This window comes from Parasteatoda tepidariorum, chromosome 1 (assembly GCF_043381705.1).
Source record: "Parasteatoda tepidariorum isolate YZ-2023 chromosome 1, CAS_Ptep_4.0, whole genome shotgun sequence".
Lineage (NCBI taxonomy): Eukaryota > Metazoa > Arthropoda > Arachnida > Araneae > Theridiidae > Parasteatoda > Parasteatoda tepidariorum.
The window spans coordinates 66,121,957-66,141,381 of NC_092204.1; the positions used below are offsets into that span (position 1 = coordinate 66,121,957).

Sequence of the window (19,425 nt, forward strand, 5' to 3'; positions counted from 1 at the left end):
GGAGGGATATGGACGTGTGGGATTTGCTGCGTGCTATATAGCTAACTAACTAATTTATTCTCACCAAGCTTCAAAATTAGTTACATAGTTGGTCAACAGATGGCACTAAAAAAACTATAAAACAATGTTTTCAAAACAATTGTCTTCTTCAACAACTACGTGGCACAGTCTACTGTCAAAATTGTAGACGCCCTTGGAAATAGTTCCGTTTAAATGGTTTGACATCTGCAAAAACATTGTTTTATAGTTTGTTTATCCAGTCAGTAGCACCATCCTTTGATAAAATTTTTTAATAATTTTCAAATTTTACGCTAATAAATTTAACTTCTAGCAGAATGGAACAAATCAAGCATATCTATTCCTCCTACTTTTCTTTAATTGATTTTCATCATATTATTCGCTTTTTCGACACTCGTTAAAATCTCATACTGTCTTAGTTTTCATGGAAATGTCACGAAAACATTAAAGAACAATTTTATGTTTATTCATTATTATTGTCATTCTACTTAACTTTTAATATAATTTGTATTAGTTTTTACTTTAAAGGGGATGCCAACTTGCCCCTCTTTGTGGAAATAGTTTTCCCAGTGGAAGAAAAATTTATGTTGATTCTCAGGTTTCAAATTTCATTGCAAAGTTTTCCTGTTCATCACTATACATTTAGATAATTCAAATATTCATAAAAAATGCTACTTTGTTTGAGTTCTTTTTCAGAAAGCCTTTTGAAATATAGGCGTAAGTATTTTATATTTAATTTCCAAATTAATGATATATTGCCAAGTTACTTATTTTATATTTTATTTAGCAACCAGTGTTGAACAGCTGACCAATTGCTTGGACATTCGACTTCAATATTCATTTCCATAGTCTTGTAATGGACAACTAGTATTATTTTCCCTTTGTGACGTTGAGAAATTAATTATAGTCAAAACGTAAATATTTGCCACAACTTTGTTCTAAATCTAAACAAATACTGGTTCTGCAATGTACCCAGAACCGGCTTAACCTCTATCCTAATTTAAACTCTATCCTGGTTCAAATATCAACAAAAATTGCGATAAGTATTTATATATTTACAAAGAAAACGAAGCAGTTGAGAGGTACCATCCATTACGCGTTGTCTATTTTTAAACCCAACCCAGAAGACAAGAGAACTCCAAGATCAAACATTAGATTATCAAACAAACTAACCTTCGTGTCTTTTTTAATAGAACTAATCCGCTTTTGTGTTACATAGCGAGGATACACATAAAATCTCCCGCTGTTACGGTAAACCGGGTTCTAACCCATGACTCATCTACCACTGAGCGGAGTGATCAGTGAGAACCGTAACACAATTCGTATCGACTAGTCATCGCTGGGATTCGACCCTGGGTCACGTTATGGGGGTTAAGTTAGCAAGCATAAATGAAACCTGGTTATATTAATAAGCGAAAAACTGACCCTATATTATGCTATTTCGCACGTACGTATATATACATATACATATACATATACATATACATATACATATNCACCAAACTGTGAATCCCCTATATATATATATATTTCTTTAGAAACATTTATACGTTATTTATACGTAACTTTATGTTTTATTTATACACCAAAAAAGCTACAAATTACTTTCCCGGTAGCCAGATATGAATAAACTAAGAAATCACCTCTCCCTTAATTATATCACTTACCTGAAGCGAGAAAGGTCAAACGAATCAAAGTTTCGGTCACCATCTGTCAGTCAAAGTGACGTCATGCATATAAATCCCCGCCCACTTCAACAAACGAAAACTCCAAGGATGAGGAGGAAGACTTTCTTCTCTCTTTTGTATCTTGGAATACCTTCTAAACAGCAGCTTCAACTCACCGTTTGCAGCTGCACATTAGCAATTGCTAATTGCAACAAAAATTTCTGTTTCAAATTATTAAAAAATATAATTGTGCAAATATGTTTAATAACAATGTATTGAAGTTTTCTTTGATTTTCATCATTTCTTCATTTTGGAGCGTGGAGTCCAAACGAATCCCGAAATGGCACTTAAAACTAGCCCAGAGTCAAGGGTAAGTTAAAATAAAAATTATTATTTGCATTTGAAATTTCAAAATCAGTTTGTATAAAAGTATAAATGCTTTAATGTAAGATAATTATGGTTATGGTAATTACGTTCAAATTTCTTCTTTTAATAAAAACAAATGAGTTTCTTTATTTAATTTTATGCAATGAAAATAACAAACAGTGAAATTAAATTAATAAACAATTTTTTCTATAGGCGTGCTATTTTTTACTCAATATCATTTAAGCAGAAAAATTATTAATTAAAAAAAACAATATTAAAACGATTTGTTTTGAGACCAGGTAATAAATTATACTCGAATAAATGATGATTAAAAAATGTCAAGAACTTTTTGGTATATGCAAAATATTATGATTTTTTGTTTGGTTTTCCAATTTTTGATCAATGATCATTACAGCTAGTACAGCAAAAATTTCATTAACATATTGGCAAAAGGCAACGAATTATTTTGAAAATATTTAACGTGATAAATGATTTTTTTCATTAACTTACAAATAATAGTTAAAACATCAGATTTTATCTCAATCAATTTAAATTTTAGGACTGGAACAGTATCCTATCTAGTTTTTTATTTGTTTTGGAGTACAAATAAGCAGAAAACGAATAAAATAAGCTAAATTAAGATTTTCGAAAAGGAACTTTTATAAGTGGTATCAATGTTTTTTAAAGAAGCCTAATTATTTATTGATGAATTTAGTTATTTTATTTTGAATTGAAAAATAGGGTGAGAATGCAATTTTTAGTAAATGCATGCTCGTTTCGTAATTTATTTAATATATTACTTCGATTGCCTTTTGTAAAAAAAATATTTTTTAAATTATATAAATATTGTAATAAATAGAATTACACGTTTAAAAAATCATCACTTGCAACAAAAAAAAAAACTAAATAAAATCCCAAGTGTTCCCGACTTGTCCCTACTTGATCTACCGAATCCTAGGATTCTGCAGAACGTCTTTTAAAAACCATCTGAGTGAAGAGATGTAACCAGAAGGAGAAATACGAAAAAATTTCGCAGAACATGTGAAAAACGCTTCTAAAAAATCAAACAGAAATAAAACTTTTTCTGGCTAGATATGATTTAAGCATTATTCCAATGATATCCATAAAAAACAAGTTTTTATCTTAAAAAGTTTAAAACTATAAAACTTCCAATGAAGTTATAAACATAAAAAAATTAATAAAAGGAATAATTGAAAATACGTCAACCACAATATAAAAAAATGCAATGGACATTAAAGATTTAAGAAAAGTAAATAGATTAATAAACACTAGCTCAGTGATTCCCAAAGTGTGTGCCATGACACCTAAGGGTGCCATGAGTTGCCCCCGACTTCGAGCTAATATTTATGTTCACCTGCTCAAATCATGATCATTTGCTTCGTGTCCATTAATTTAATTATTCACTTCTTTTCATTTGCCCAAGTCAAAATGAAAATTCATATTCCCTTTGTTACTTCACATCTATGTGATAAAACTGGGTTTTTATTATTTACTGTTCAAAAGAGTTATTATCACTCTAAAATGAATATCGAAAAAGAAATGTGAGTAGCTTTATTCAACGATTCCACAGTATAATTAATGAGCGAAAAACTCACACATCATAAAAAAGGAATTCACAGTACATTTGAGTGTATTTGTCTTCATTTATATTTTCTCTTATAAATACTTTTAATATTATGTATTTTAATTAGTTTCTAATTAATTAAAATACTTGAGTATACTTTAAGTATAATTTATTGTATTAATTATGTTTATATTTTCGCAACTTACTTCCATAGTTTCTGTTTCATAGTTTTACGCATGTGAAGCATACAGTTTAAGAAGAAAAAAATATTATATTTCAAACAAAGTGCCATACCGGGGTGCCAGAGATAATCTTAAATTTCGAAAGTGTACTGCCACATGGAGCAATTTTGAAACCCTTGCCGCAAACAAAAGTCATTCTTCTTAAAATCAATAAATCAGTTCATTAATGAACTAATCAATAAATTATCTTTGACAATTACATATTGTTTGAAATATTTTGAATGTATATTTGATAATGTAACTATTTCATTCTCTACATAAATTATAAAGGTGGAAAAAGTTGTCATGTTTCAAGCGTTCAATATGAAATTAATAAACAAAATAGAAAACGCCCTTGAAATAAACAAAACAGAATGGGAAAAAGGAAACGCAGAGTTGCTCACGAAAAATGGAAAATAAATTTAAAACGATAAACAAAATTTGAAAAACCACGGTAGTCACGAGGCAAATAAGAGCAGAAAGCATTTCCAAGGACCATTGAAGAGTGGTGAGGAACTCATATCGTTAACTAGAGAATCGGCATTTATGTGAATTATTTCCTCTCCAGTTTCGCGGTATTATTCATACCAAACTGCTAATCCCCAAAGTTATGTTTTAAAATTTCGTTTTAATAATTAAGTTTATTTTTACAAATTAGATAAAAATAGTAATAATAAATATGGACTTTCCTTTTGTTCAAAATGTGTGTCTTATTTCGTAAGGTGAACAGAGTAGGAAAATCACGATTTCGAACGCAACAATTATCGAATTAAATCCTTAATTGCCGTACCGGTCTCAAATGTATCACATAAGAAATAAAATTTGATTACAATTAAATTAAAGATAAGATTCTTCCGCCAGAATGAAAGCAATGAGGAAGTTATTTGTTAAAGACCTTGCTCTCTCTTCGCGTTTGTATCCTATTTCGAGGCTTTGTGATTCACCGTGAAGGTTGATTTATGAATGAATCCTCATTCACTTCCAACCACATTAGTGAATTTTTTACATAAAAAATTTTATTTCAATTAACAAGTGATTAAGATTCTATTACACGTAAAGGTAACTAATTGAAATATCATTGATTTGATACGATTTAAATTAATTTTACTTAGCTATATAATTGTTATCTACATGCATACACTGTAAAAAATTCTGGATCAAATTATGGTATAAAGTACTGACACACAGACTGCATCCACCTTAACATCCACTTTACCGTAAAATTCATTTTTACTGTGATATTAAATTTGCTAAAATTTCAAACGATATATTATGGTTTAAACTGCTCTAAAATTTTTAACGGTGTACGCAATTCGCACATACACTGTAAAATATACCAAATCGAAGTACGATAAAAAGTACCGGTATCATATAATCGATGCTTTTTACCGTAAAATTCATTTTCACCGACACATGTTATGGATCAAAATATCTGATATTCCGTAATTTTCTCAGTAATAATTACTGTAAAATCAATAAATTACTCGAATTAAATTAATATTACTAAAAAATTACTGTATAATATTTTACCATAAAAATGGATTTTAATGTTAAATGTATTTTGCGGATGATGCACCCAAAGTGCCGGTATTTTATCCCGTAATTTGATCTAGAATTTTTAGCACTGTATATTCTAGTAAAATTACCGTGATGTATGGTAATGACAATCTGAAGAAAAAAAATAGTCCTGGTAAAAAAATATATATATAGTATTTATGAACCAGTAATTTAATTAGTAATTTTGCCGTTTATATGTTTACTGGAAACACTGGGTTCCAAAATTATAGTTCTTATTACCACATATTTAGTAAAAATTGCAAAACTGAAAAGTAAATTAAACCGAATAAATGATTTTTATTCCATGCTCTGAAAAATCCTGATAAAACTACCAAAATTTGCCAAATTTATTTAATTTTATCGCATATTATAGCACTACATTTTATGGTGAATTTGACCAAAATCATTACCAAAGGGCTCTAGTAAAAATTGCCGAGATTTTACTGCTCCCATAGAGATAGAAACACGGTAAATTTAACCATATTCAGGTAGTTTTAACTATTCTTTTTTTTTTTTTTTGCTTAATATAACTCATACGTTTTCAAAAAAAGCAAGTTTGTATGTTGTCAATGTAGGAAAACTTTTTCACAAATAGTTTCTTTTTTAGCATTCCTTAATATATATTTTTTTAGCATTCTCTAATGTATTTTTTAGCATTCTTTAATAGATTTTCATTTTAACATTCTTTGACATATTTCATATTTAGCATTCGTAAAATTATTTTCTTTCTAGGGCTTACAGGTGTGTAGATTTTGATACTTAAACTGATTCCCTTGAAAATTATTTTTATAACCAAAACGCTAACTTAAGAAAAAGAAGAACATCAAAATACTATTTAGAGTGTTACACAAATGGCAAAAAAATGACAGAAATAAAAATAAAAACAGTTTTCTTAAAACAACCATCTTCAAACTCAAGAGTTAAAAAGCACTTCTGACAGATATTATGATCTGCAGGAGCATTAATAATTTCCGTATTTTTTCAAGGCTTTTGTTTTCTTTCTAAACACCATCAATCTTATCATGACACATTTCTATTTTAACAGGAACGCGAAGACTTTATCAAATTACAATTCCTTCAATAAGCATTAAAATTGTCATTTGTGACAATTAAAGGATTTTTCTTGCATTTATAATTCTAAAACAACTAGGCTCTATATTTAATATTATTTTAATTTAAAATAAAGATTAATCGGAATAATAATTATTATATAGGGTGTGCCGGAATCCCCATCCTATGTATATATTTTCTGAATGAAGAAAGTATCTCTATTAAGTGATGCAAATTAATATTAAAACTTGAAAAAAGAACGCTATTGAAATTTAACAAATCACGAAGAAGGTGGGATAAAAACCAGTTTAATTGCTTGTTAAAACTCGAAGATTTTTCCCTGTCATCTTTCATCACTTTTCTGCTTCCTCCAGCAAACAAAAAGGCTGTGCTGTTTTTAATTCCAACTTCTGTAGGGATTCGCTCTATTATTTAACGTTTTTGTTTTTTCCTTGTTTACATATTAAATTGAAACCTCTAATGAGTGCTCGAGCGCTCTCTTATGGCCTCAGTTTTGGCAGGAATTCTGAAAATATAAATTAAGGGTGGTGATTACAGAAAACCATGCACACAACCAATAATATAATAAATTATCTAATAGGGGATGATTCCATTAGTAAGAAGAATTCACACCTTGGCTTTCAAACTGTCCGCAATTCAAACTATTCTAATAAATTACTTATTTAAAAAAATATTAAATTTTTTTTATTTAAATTTTTAAACAGATATGAATTTATTTATTTTTTTAATTGCGAATTTTTGTTTAGTTCTTAATTAACAGAAAAAATTTTGATATTTTTATTTTATGATTGATAGCAATAAAGAATAGTCACAAATAAACTTGAGATATATTATACAGAAAAATTGAATAAATTTTAAAAAATTTAAATTAAGTATTTAATTAGATTAATATTAGAGCTTATGTCATATACTTCACATTTAGGTTTTAACTTTATCTTTAAAAAAAAGTAAGAAAAAATTGAGTTTTTTCTCTACAAACGAGTTTAAAGATTGATTGTTACAAGGGACAGTTTAGAAGTTAATATAGCAAATTTGTGCATGGTGCTAAAACTATATTTTTAAGACCTTAGTAGATTTCGCATGGCATTCTTTAAAATGATGCCAGACATTTTGCATTGGAGTTGTAACCTTGCCTGAAAAAACAAGCAAAGATAACGTTTTTTTTTTCTTTTCTTCTTTGTAAACCTGTTTTAAGTTTTAAAGTTACATGGAACACTTCAGAAAATAATTTTGCAATCTGGAATTGCGAAACTTACATTTTTTGGACCTAAGTAGTATCAGTCTTTAAACCTGCTTTAAATGTTAAAATTACGAAGGAAAATTTAGAAGTTAATGTCGCAGATTTTCGCGACAAAATCTGTATTTTTTAGCTCATAAGTAGTTTCTTATTAGGTCATCCTTCAAAATATTACAATGCACTCAGCATCAGAGTTGAAACTTTGTCAAAAAAAGGCAATCAAAAGTGAAGTTTTTTTTTCTTTTGCATTAAGCCTACTTACTTTTGTAACGTTGTCAGACACAGACAAGGGATTGCGGAAAGAAGGAATTATCTGAAATTTTTATCTCAATGTATTTCTTTTCTTAGTACTTAATTTTTCTTTCTCTTGTACATAGAGGATATTTAAAAGAACCATTTACAAAAGTTAAAGAGAGAAAGAAATTTTTTTAAACAAATAATAAGAACGAAATTCGAAATTACGATGGCAGTGAGCTGCGTTGAAAATGATAACTGAAATACACAATTCGAGATTTCCATGTCGTATTATCTTATTAAAAATTAATTCGATCCAATCGTATCCAAATAGAAAAGGGACAAATATGTCACAGCGATAAAATAATTCTTCTATTACAAATCGGAATTTTCAACAAAAGTGCTACTCATTAAAATATAATTTTTTAAAAAATGAGAAAAACACCATTTTTTCTAGCGAACAATCTTTTAAATGCTTGACATTTCGGAATTACTTTTAACCTAACCAATTTTATATTTCTGTGCTTGCCTCAGTAGTTTATTAAATAAATTTATAATTTATTATTAAATTTATAATTTATTATTAAATTTATAATTTATTATTATTAATTTTATATTTTAAAATTAAATTTATAACTAATTGTTAAATTTTTTTTCTCGAAGTTTATTTGAAATTGCATTTTTCTCTAGCAAATCAATGTAAGAAAAAAGTCGCTATCTCGTATGAAAAGAACTTAGAAAAAAAATAGGATGACAGTTAGGGGGAAATACACTCTATAACAAAAAAATCGACGCACCAAGAAGGAGTTGTCCGATTGAAACGAAAATTAGTGGATAGGAAGACAATGTACAGAATAGTAAATGATTAAAATTTCAGAGCAATTGAATAATTTATTGCATAGTTACAGTAACAAGTTCAATAAGGTGTTGACCCGCCTCTAGCCTGGATACAAGCTGCCACACGGCGTGGCATAGACCGATAAAGCTCCCGGATGGTCTCTTGCAGTATTTCATGTCAAATTCGATCCAATTGTCGAACGAGGTCATCAACATTCCGTGCCAGATGCAATCGCCTTCCCATCATATCCCAGACATGCTCGATGGGAGAGAGATCTGGTGATCTGGCAGGCCAAGGAAGAGTTTGACAAGCTTGCAGACAGTTCATAGCAACACGTGCCGTATGTGGTCTGGCATTGTCCTGCTGAAAAACCAGCCCAGAGTGCTGCAAAAGGAACTGTAGCAAAACAGGTCTTAGGATGTTGTCGACGTACCGCTGTGTAGTAAGTGTAGCACTAATGACAACCAAAGGGGTCCGGCTGTCAAAGGAAGTGGCACCCCAGACCATAATGCCTTGTTGAGGGCCGGTGTGGCGTGCAATAGTGAAGGCAAATCCCCCCTCTGCGTCTCCAAACACGTCTTCGATGATCGTCAGGACACAGTTGGAAGCGGGATTCGTCGCTAAAGACTATACGTCCCCAGTCGGCATCATTCCAGCCTGATCGAGCGTCGATTTTGCGCGTCTTAGTGCGTTGTTGGTGCGTCGATTTTTTTGTTATAGAGTGTATATGCTTCGTAAACGAAATTTTAACGAAGTAACAAAAATTTAATTTTAGATTAGTAGAGCTCCGAGAAAATTCTGTCAGAATATAAATTACTGAGCACGAATCAACGATCTTGAGATTCGCGGAATTACGCTAATTAGGAGAAGAATCATATGCCTGAGTTGTATCGGACACTTTAGATCTGAATTTCACAAATGCTCACATCGAAACCTATATTTTTTGGACATAAATAGTTTTTATGTGAGTCATTCTTAAAAATGGTTCATTAACTTTCCATTCTAGCTTAAACTTAGGACAGAAAATGACTGTAAATTCGAAATTTTTCTTATTAAAGTGTGTATTAAGTGTTCATGTTACAAGAGACGCTTTAGACATTAATCATTCAAATTTTTTCATTAGATTTTCTTGTCATACAAGTGTCTTCTCAGCTGTATGCGAAAATGTAATTTGTTGTGTTTATTTACCATACTGCATGAAAAAATGTATTTTATTTACCATACAGCAAAGTAATTTCTCCAGACTTCTTTTTCCGCATAGTTTTGTGTCCGTTAGTTTGTTTATGTCGAAAAAGGGTCAAAATTTCAATTGGCGATAAATTTCCTTTGTCTATTAAATTGCAATAAATTCTGTTTGTAGAGTCAGAGAGTTCCAAAAGAGATTTAAGAACTCTAATTAGCCGGTTAGTCTAGTTGGTGAAAGAAAATTTTTGTTCACAGCAATCCAGAAACGCCCCAATAGATGCATAAATCTTCTAGCGTTTTGAAAATCGTCGCAAGTGTTTGTGTAGTTTTGTGTCTGGAAGGGTGCAAGAGTACACCCTTCCAGACACAAAATCAAATAAAAAAGACATCAAAGTATATTCAAATCTCTTTTCCCAAATCTCTTTCCCAAAATGTTTGGTCCAAAATCTTAGATAAAGCATATATGAAAATACATACCAAAAAAACCACGATTTCATTTTAGATAAGAAAACCCATTACAGATATAAAAAATGCATTTAAATACATTGAAATTGCTTCATTATGCTTGTTCCAAACTCTTTTTTCAAAATCTTTCAAGCTCTAAATTATGAATTCAAATCAGAATGAGCTAAACGCTAAATTAACACGCCCTCTCGTTTTATTCTCCTGATTATAAAAAAAATAAATGAAGTGGTCTGCAACCGGGTCATCCCTCCTTTCAAGGGCATGTTTAAGCATTAAATACCAACTAAAAGAAGCTTCAAGGTCCCGAGTGAGTCGACATATGTCACCCATCCGTCCAATAAAATAGTATGTGGTCCATCGCAATAAACATCTGTGGGCCGAGAGCAATTTTTTACGACCTCGTAAAATAAAGAAACAATTTAGGTGACAAAGAAAAATCAACTGTGGGCGGTCTCAGTTAACGCATTTATCTTTTAACTTTGCTTAATCCAGACGGGACTTTTCAATTAAGATGTTTTAAATAAATCTTTTTTTTGTAATTTGTATTGTAATTATGTCCGTGTTACATTATTTATCGCTGAACAAAATCAAGGAGATTAACTAAGTATTTATTATAAAAAATTTCAATGATTGTATGACTATTTGTGGCAGTTAAGTCATCGATGTTCCTTTTATATATTTTTCTAACGTTCTAATTACGAGCAGAAACATATTTTGGTATTTTTTAACTCTAAAAAACAATCTAATAGTTAATAAAAAAAATTTATTAGATTATCAGAATTATAGATGTACTAAAATATAAAATTTAGTTTGAATTTTCTTTTACATTCATATTCAAAAATTTATCAATGGTAGATTTTGTAGATCTCTATGGTAAAATTTATCAATGGTAGATCTCTTAGAACTAAATAACTGCAACAAAATGTGAATTAGAAAAATTATTGCTTGGAAGTGTGCCTCCTTATGAAGATTTTCCATTTAAAGCAGAAAAAAGCACTGGTGCTTCTTGCTGTATTTCATAACCACAAGTTTTTAAAATGCTAAATATAATATTGTTCACTTTTTTATCTCATTTTCTTATCGAAATTTTATTATTTATAGTAATTAACGTTAGATTCAATTGTATTTTACTCTGTGGAATGCTTTTTACAAAAGATAGCAGGGAATAAAAAATATTTACTATATGATTCAAACTAGAGATTTGCTACAAATATACTCTATTATACTTTAGGTGTTTAACGTAAGCTAACTATTTAAAATAATTTATAATTAAATGTAATAAAAATAGTAATTTTCAGTAAATAGTAAAATTTAAACTTTTATACCGTATTTTATGGAATCGAAAGGTTTTTTATTTGAACTCCTTTTTGAAAAATCTTTTGAATTTAAATTACAAGAAAATGTCATACAAACATTTATAATAGATAAATAATGTATACAAACATTTGCCATAATCTCAAATTATTAATGTTTCATGTGTCATAATGTCATACTAATGTTATGATCTCAATTTAAGCTTATTAATAAGAAATTAATGAATGTTTTAAGCTTTCTGATTGCTTTTTAAGTCTCCCAATAGCTTTTGAATATTCACATTTTTACAATATTTTAAGTTAAGAAAATAATAACAAAATTGAATCAACTTGCTTTAATTGTCTGCTTGATTTAGGACGCCAAAGAATACACTTCAATTTATATTTAAAAAAATAATTGTCTAATGTTAATGAATGAGGTATATAAGTGTGGAAAAATTCGTTACATGGACGCAAGATTCCCTAAAATTTCTATCACAATGATTCTATAAAAGTGAAAAGAATGGGAAAAGCTCCTTTTTATGAAAGGCATTTTGAATTATTCTCAGAAATGATCGCAAGGCCTTGCAACAAATTCAAAAATAAGAATTTCTCTTCCTCGTCGCTATTTAACTTAGACAGGAGTGACATAATCCTTCTTTCGGTTTTTCCCAATTTTTTTTACCAAAAAAAAATACTAAATTTACTTGCTGGTTTAATACGGACAAACCCTAACCTAACAGCCAAGAACAATAGTTACAAATCGCACAACTCTTATTAAAATTGACATTAATTTGTCAGAAAGTGTTACGTCATATGATGACCAAACCTTCGAGGAATCACCGTACGAAATATTACGTTTTTATCTAGATTCCGCTAAAAAATCGTAAATAATTGCAAACAAAAAATACCAGGAGTGAGGGTTGCTTGAACTAGTTACAATGTATATACCTCGTGGGATGTGAGGAAATGACACTGTTCTAAGATTAGTTGTTGACTGATGAGGTAAGAGGGGAAAACTTAAATGTAATTATTCGCATTTAGATATGACAGATGGTTGTGATGAAACATCTTCATCCAGCTCGGTTTTAGTTCATTAACACTCCTAGAAATCTGCTTCTTTTTCATTTTTGTAGCCAAATTGATGTCATAAATTTTTAGGGTTCCGGAACTTTTTATGGATTTGAAAAGAAAACTAATTTCTGAAAACGTTAGAGATTAAACTTATGCATTTTGCTCTCATTTATTGGAATTTTGAAGTAAACAAAAAGTTATTTATGTAAAAATGTATAGTTTATTGAGCACGCTATAGACTAGAAATCTCCTTTTTCGTTTTTGCAGCCAAATTACTGCAATAAATTTTAAGGTTCCGGAACTATTTGTGAATGTGAAAATAAACTTTTTAACGTCAGAAATTAAACTTTTATTTAATGCAAAAATGTATAGTTTGTTGCGCAAACTATAGAAGAGATATCTCTTTCTTTTTCGTTTTTGTAGCCAAATTTCGGCTATAAATTTTAGGTTTTCCGGAACTATTTGTGAATGTAAAATAAATTGATTTATGAAAGCGTCAGAAATTAAACTTTTATTTATATTTTGATTTTATTAGAATTTTAAAGTAAAGACATAGTTATTCATGTAAAAATGTATAGTTTGTTGCTCAAACTATAGAAGAGATATCTCTTTCTTTTTCGTTTTTGTAGCCAAATTTCAGCTATAAATTTTAGATTTTCCGGAACTATTTGAGAATGGGAAAATAAACTGAATTATGAAAATGTCAGAAATTAAACTTTTATTTATATTTTGATTTTATGGGAAATTTAAAGTAAGGACATAGTTATTCATATGAAAATGTATAGTTTGTTGCTCAAACTATAGAATAGAAATCTCCTTTTTCTTTTTTGCAGCCTAATTACTGTAATAAATTTTAAGGTTTCCGAAACTATTTGTGAATGTGAAAATAAATTGAATTATGAAAACATTAGAAATTAACTTTTATTTATATTTTGATTTTATTGTAATTTTGAAGTAAAGACATAGTTATTTGTGTAAAAATGTATAGTTTGTTGTGCAAACTATAGGAGAGATATCTCCTTCTTTTTCGCTTTTTGTAGCCAAATTTCGGCTATAAATTTAAGTTTTCCGGAACTAATTGTGAATGTGAAAATAAACTAATTTATGAATTATGATTGTGATGATTTTTGATCTTTAATATTTGGCTTTCATTTATTTTATTTGTTATTTATTGGCCTTCATTATCATTATTATTTATTTTGAAGTAAAGAAATAGTTATTTATGTAAAAATCTATGGTTTATTCAGTTTAGTTTTAGCTAAAAATATAAATAGAAATTCAAAAATTATTATCAGACTAAAATATAGCTTAAATTAAAACTTTGAAGCGATATAAGTTTCATGACGAACTAATAAAATTTGAAAGAATGCGGCAGTTTTCTTGTTGTTCTCTAGACAAAGAATAAAGTTTTTTGAAAGTGAGAAATGAACCAAGGAGTTTTCATTTACAATTTTAAGTTTACTTGATCGTTTAGTTTTATTTCAAAAGGATAATTGTAAAGAAAAATAATTTCCTCAATATTTTATAGTATTAAATACTAAATTAAATCTTCGATAAATGCTTCAATAGAATTAGTTAATCTTCGATCCAATTTATGCTACTTTAGATAGCATATGAGTTTTTTTGGATCCCATATAGTTTGCATCCCACTCCGATCCTACTCTACATAAGTAGGGGAGAAAACTCTTATGCTTCTCTAGATAGCATATGAGTTCTTTTTTTCTTTTCTTTTTTTGTAGAATCCAATGTCGTGTGCATGGTGACATATGAAATTATTTTATGTAATCTTAAATAGTTTAAATCAAATTGATAACGCAAGATTGTATTTTATATCATTTCAATGTATGCACTATCTACACAGAGAAAAGGGTATGGTTAAAACTAACAGAATATGGTAAAATTTATCGTGTTTCAGGATCTATGGGAACACTAAAAAGCTCTGTAATTTTTACCAAAGAGCTTTAGTAATGATTCTGGTAAATTAACTATAAACTATGGTTTTACAATATGTGATAAAATTTGGTAAATGTGGTAAAATTTGACAATTTCCTCATGATACTCGAGAGCATGGCATACAAGCCATTTATTCGGTTAAAGTTGCTTTTCAGTTTTGTATTTTTTTGTTCAAAATAAGTGGTAAAAAAGCAAAATTTTAAAAACCAGAGTTTCCATTAAACCGTAACCTTATGTGATATGAGAGGAAAAATTATGAAATGAATATTTTAATTCCGTATATTTCGGTCTTTATTACTAGAATTATGCGGGGTTTTTTTTTTACCAGAAATGTCATTACCATGTAGTACGGTAGTTTTACTAGAATTTTTTTCTCCGTTTAATGGCATCAAATAAGCGTATTTTATATCATCCCAATAAATGTGTACCCAATTATAGCTTAAGATAGATTTGTTTTTTATTAATCACAAACTATCGTTTTACCAGAACAGCATTTCAATGGAATATTAAAAAATACAATTCATGAAAAAAATTATTAAAAAAGATTAAAAAAGCAAAACCTAACAATACAAAAGATATATTCTCCATTCTGAATATATTGAAATCAATTTTTTTATAGTTAAAATTTCTAGCATATTTGAGGTTACCTCCTTGAACCATTATGTTTGAGTCCTAGAACGTGAAGATCAGATCATTAGATCAAAAGTTAATCAGGGTAGTCTTTTTTTTTTTTTTGGCTCACTGTACAAATATATATTTATTGCAAATTGTAAAATGATATGCCGGCTTAAACAAATGAAAACAGCCAATTCAGATATTTCTAACAGGTTCAAACTGATTTTAAAAGTACCACACGTTCACCAAAAGTCAGTAAACAACTCAAAAGGGTTTATTTCATAGATCTGATTCCCTTTTAAGGTCAGCCTCAATTCTGCCAAAAATCAAATCAAGCTCTTTCCCTTGGTTTCATGAAAGTCAAAATAACAACAGGTTGGGAAACCGCACGCTATCGCTTACTTCTTGCTGAGAAATTAGTAAACGGGTTGGGCGATAATTATCTCGCGGTATGTTATACCGTTGATAGGATTTCTTTCGATTACTTCAAGAAGGAATAATTATTATTCCATCAAAACATTGATTTATGATAAATGGTAATCCGACGTCAAAACATGATAAAAGGAAGTATAATAGATACCACTATAACAAAATGAATGTTTGATGTTTTAATTATTATAATGAATAGAGAGAAAAAAATAAGTCTGATAAAAAATATATATTACGTCATTATTTTAACCTACTTATCAGCAAAATCATTCAGATATTATTTAGTTATACCGTTTCAGAAAATTCTTACGTAACTTTTATTTGTGTCCTCTTAAAGCCAATAGTAACCACCGTAGCTCACAATGTTTTATTTATGTTTTCGAAGCTTCTTCAACTGCCGCAAAATTTTTTACAGTTTTTCTGCTCTTAAAAATGCCTCCTATGAAAATCTCTCTCGAAAAATTATATCAATTTGAGAAAATAATAGTTTGATAGAATTTTAAACATGTCTGAGTTGTTTCATCAAAAGTATTACGTATTCGCTATATTTTTAAAAATATTATATAGTTTAGTATCTGATTTAATCTTTTTGAAAATTGCCATAAAATGTGATAAAATCAGGAACTGAATTTGCAAAATAAATTTTGGGTAAAATAGAGTTCCGTCGTCAGTTTCGGAAAATGCTGTCCCGATCATGAAACAAGAATACAGAAAGTGTTAAGCAAATCATTCAATAATTAATCATTGGCTGAATTTAACACAAAGCAAAACAAATTCTATAATTTCCTACCTAATAACTAAGATGTCAGCTCAATATTTCTACTTGAAATGTATTTGTAATATTTATGATGCTTTCCAGGTGTGTAAGCAAAAGTTTCTGAAAATGGTTACAAAAATTAAGACATTTCAACGTTTCAGGAAGTAAATAAAAATAGTTCTGGGATCACTTCATTGCTTCTCAATGCAATACTAAAAAAAAAAGCCTTATTACTATGAAGAAAATAAAACACCTATGTTTAAAAATTCTAGATCAAATATAACTTGTTCATATCTGAAAGAGCATTTACACGATACAAATACTCGAAAACTAGAATTTTGAACAAAAAACATCAGCTGAAGTATAAATCAACAAATTTTTACAAAAGTATAATGCGAGAAATTTGTATCTATGTATGCTCTTCACGTATGCTGAAAATACTAGTTCCAAATTTTCTTAAATGTGAGACTTTTCGAAAATATTTCAGCATCATATAAATTAACGTTTTTGCTTTTAACACACTTTAGTTCCATCCCCAATTTTAAATGCAATATTTCTTTCTTAGACGAGATTATCCTCTTAACAAGATAGGAAACTAAAAATAGCTTTCTAATGCCGAATATTAACTCTTTTTACCACTGTGTTAGCAAAAGTTCTTGTTTATGATGAAATAAACTCAATTTTTGACTCCATGACTGCGACAACTTGGGATTTAAGGATTAAACAGAAAGAAAAAAAACTTTAATAAGAAACATGACTTTGGGTACTTTGTATTTTTAGATCCATACCTTCATTGGATGTGAGATGTTTGGAACATAATTTTTATCCGGGCTGTCAAGTCAAGTGTTAAAGATAGAAAATAAGTAAATGAGAAGAGGGGGGGAATGAGTCCTTCCAACAGCTGAAGAAACTTGTTTTTTAGTAGATCCATCGTCTTTTTGAATCAAATGAGTCAAGACAGAAACACCTTTTTCCCTTCAGGATGAAAAGAACAATGAACGAACATGAAAAGAGAAACAAAATTCTTGTTCTGAAACAAGAGCAAAAAATAAATAGGAGTATTGGATGTGGCAGTTCGTTGCCAATAGAACTTTTCAGAATATAAAAAAAACTGAAGAATAACATCCTGTTTTTGAATGCGAGACTATACGATCGATTTTGAAAACATTAATGAAAGCTGCTCTAATTTTTTTTTTACTTCTTTTGGTATTAGTCTTTACGCAGACGACATTTAATTATGATAATATTACGGATATTTCTGCAATCTCTAACTCATAAGACTATAAACTTACACTAAATAATTATGCCTTCTACATAACCTACACTAAAGCAATCAGTAAACGTTTTTTCTCACACTGAATATCATCTTTTTTACGGTTATTTAACTGTTTCGATTGAATATGGTAAAATAACAATTAAACAAATTACTATTTAACCATTTTTTCCGAGAAATTTCTAACAGTGAGAACTGAAAACTTTTAGAATGTTAATAAGTTTAAATGTATTTGGAGAGTGGTAGGGATAGCTAAAGGGTCATTAACAAGCTATGGATGAAATTACTATTGGATACACATAAAATATTCCTGAATGTTTTGTTTTAAAATAAAAAATTAGTTTACATCAACAGTACCTAAAGAGTGTTCCGTGGAACCCTGGGGCTTCGTGGTAGAGTTAAAAAGGCTCCGCGAGTTAGTACTATTTATAACCTATGTTTTGAAACCTCTGATTATACTTAGATCCAACTTAGAGTTCATAATTTATTTCAACTTTCGGTTGTCTTTATGGAATTATTTTAAGTAGAATGCTAATGAAATAAAAATAGCATTTTTAGAGAAATATAATTTTTTTGCAACATTATATTGAACAAATTATGAAAAAAACAAGTACACATAAAATATTGCATTTTTCAAATCAAAATAACTAAATTCTTTAATAACGAATTATGCTTCCCTAATAACATTTTCAGCTTTTATAACAGTTCTTTTATGTTTTCATTTCGAAGTAAACCATAATTCAGCTAATTTTATTCACTTTTGTGAATATACACCAAATACAAATTTTTAGCTAGATTATATAGAGTACAAGTACTACAAATTGAATTGTCGGAGATATAATTTAATTTAAGATTATTAATGATAAAACAATGAAAACCCTTCATTCCTCTAATTAGGTATTTTTAAAATAGTCTTTTGTAGGTTATACCGTTCACAACGTTATTTATAAAGTCGGGGTTTTGCCGAAAAAAGATTGATTATTTATTCTGGAAAAAATTAGGAACTGCTGGTTTACATGTTTGCCATTAAATGTTTGCATATATTTTCTTAAATTTATGTATTTTTGTAAATATGTAATTTTTTTTTAAAAAAAAGTCTGAAATTTATTAATCAAAAACTTTAACATCTGAGCACATTAGTCCAGTTTTTTTCTTTGAACTTTTAACTGCAGCATTTCCTTCATCAAAGTATTGCATAGTGTAAAAATTGACAGTATGAAGAGGAGTAAAGAATTTAAATTAATGTTCACTGTTTCTCAATGAATAACTCATTTTAGAGGGAATTTTTAAACATATTTTTAATCGAAAACCAAATTCAGGTAGCAGGGAATCCTTCCAAATACTAAAATGGTCGTATAAATGGTAGAAAATTACTGATAAATCATGTTTTGAGTCTTTACCAACAGGATCTCAGCCTCTATTCACCACTCACACCTTGAACGAAAAAATTGAGAGCAATGAAATTCAGCCAAATTTATTTAAGACGGTTGTTGAAAATTTTAACAAAAAAGTGTGTGCGTACGTGCCAAAAGCCCCATATTACCCTTTTTACTATTCTATACTTAACCTTATATTGTACAGTTTAAGA

At 29.0% G+C, this 19,425-nt stretch overlaps 1 protein-coding gene across 1 annotated transcript in view; it reads left to right on the top strand.

The window, feature by feature from the left end:
- The first annotated feature begins 1,767 nt into the window (after nt 1-1,767).
- LOC107448735 (transforming growth factor-beta-induced protein ig-h3-like) overlaps nt 1,768-19,425 on the top strand; it is a 44,928-nt gene continuing 27,270 nt past the window's right edge. The window contains exon 1 of the mRNA XM_016064040.3: nt 1,768-2,055. Within this exon, the coding sequence (XP_015919526.2) occupies nt 1,943-2,055 (113 nt within the window). The 5' untranslated portion in view covers nt 1,768-1,942. The remainder of the gene's footprint in view (nt 2,056-19,425) is intronic.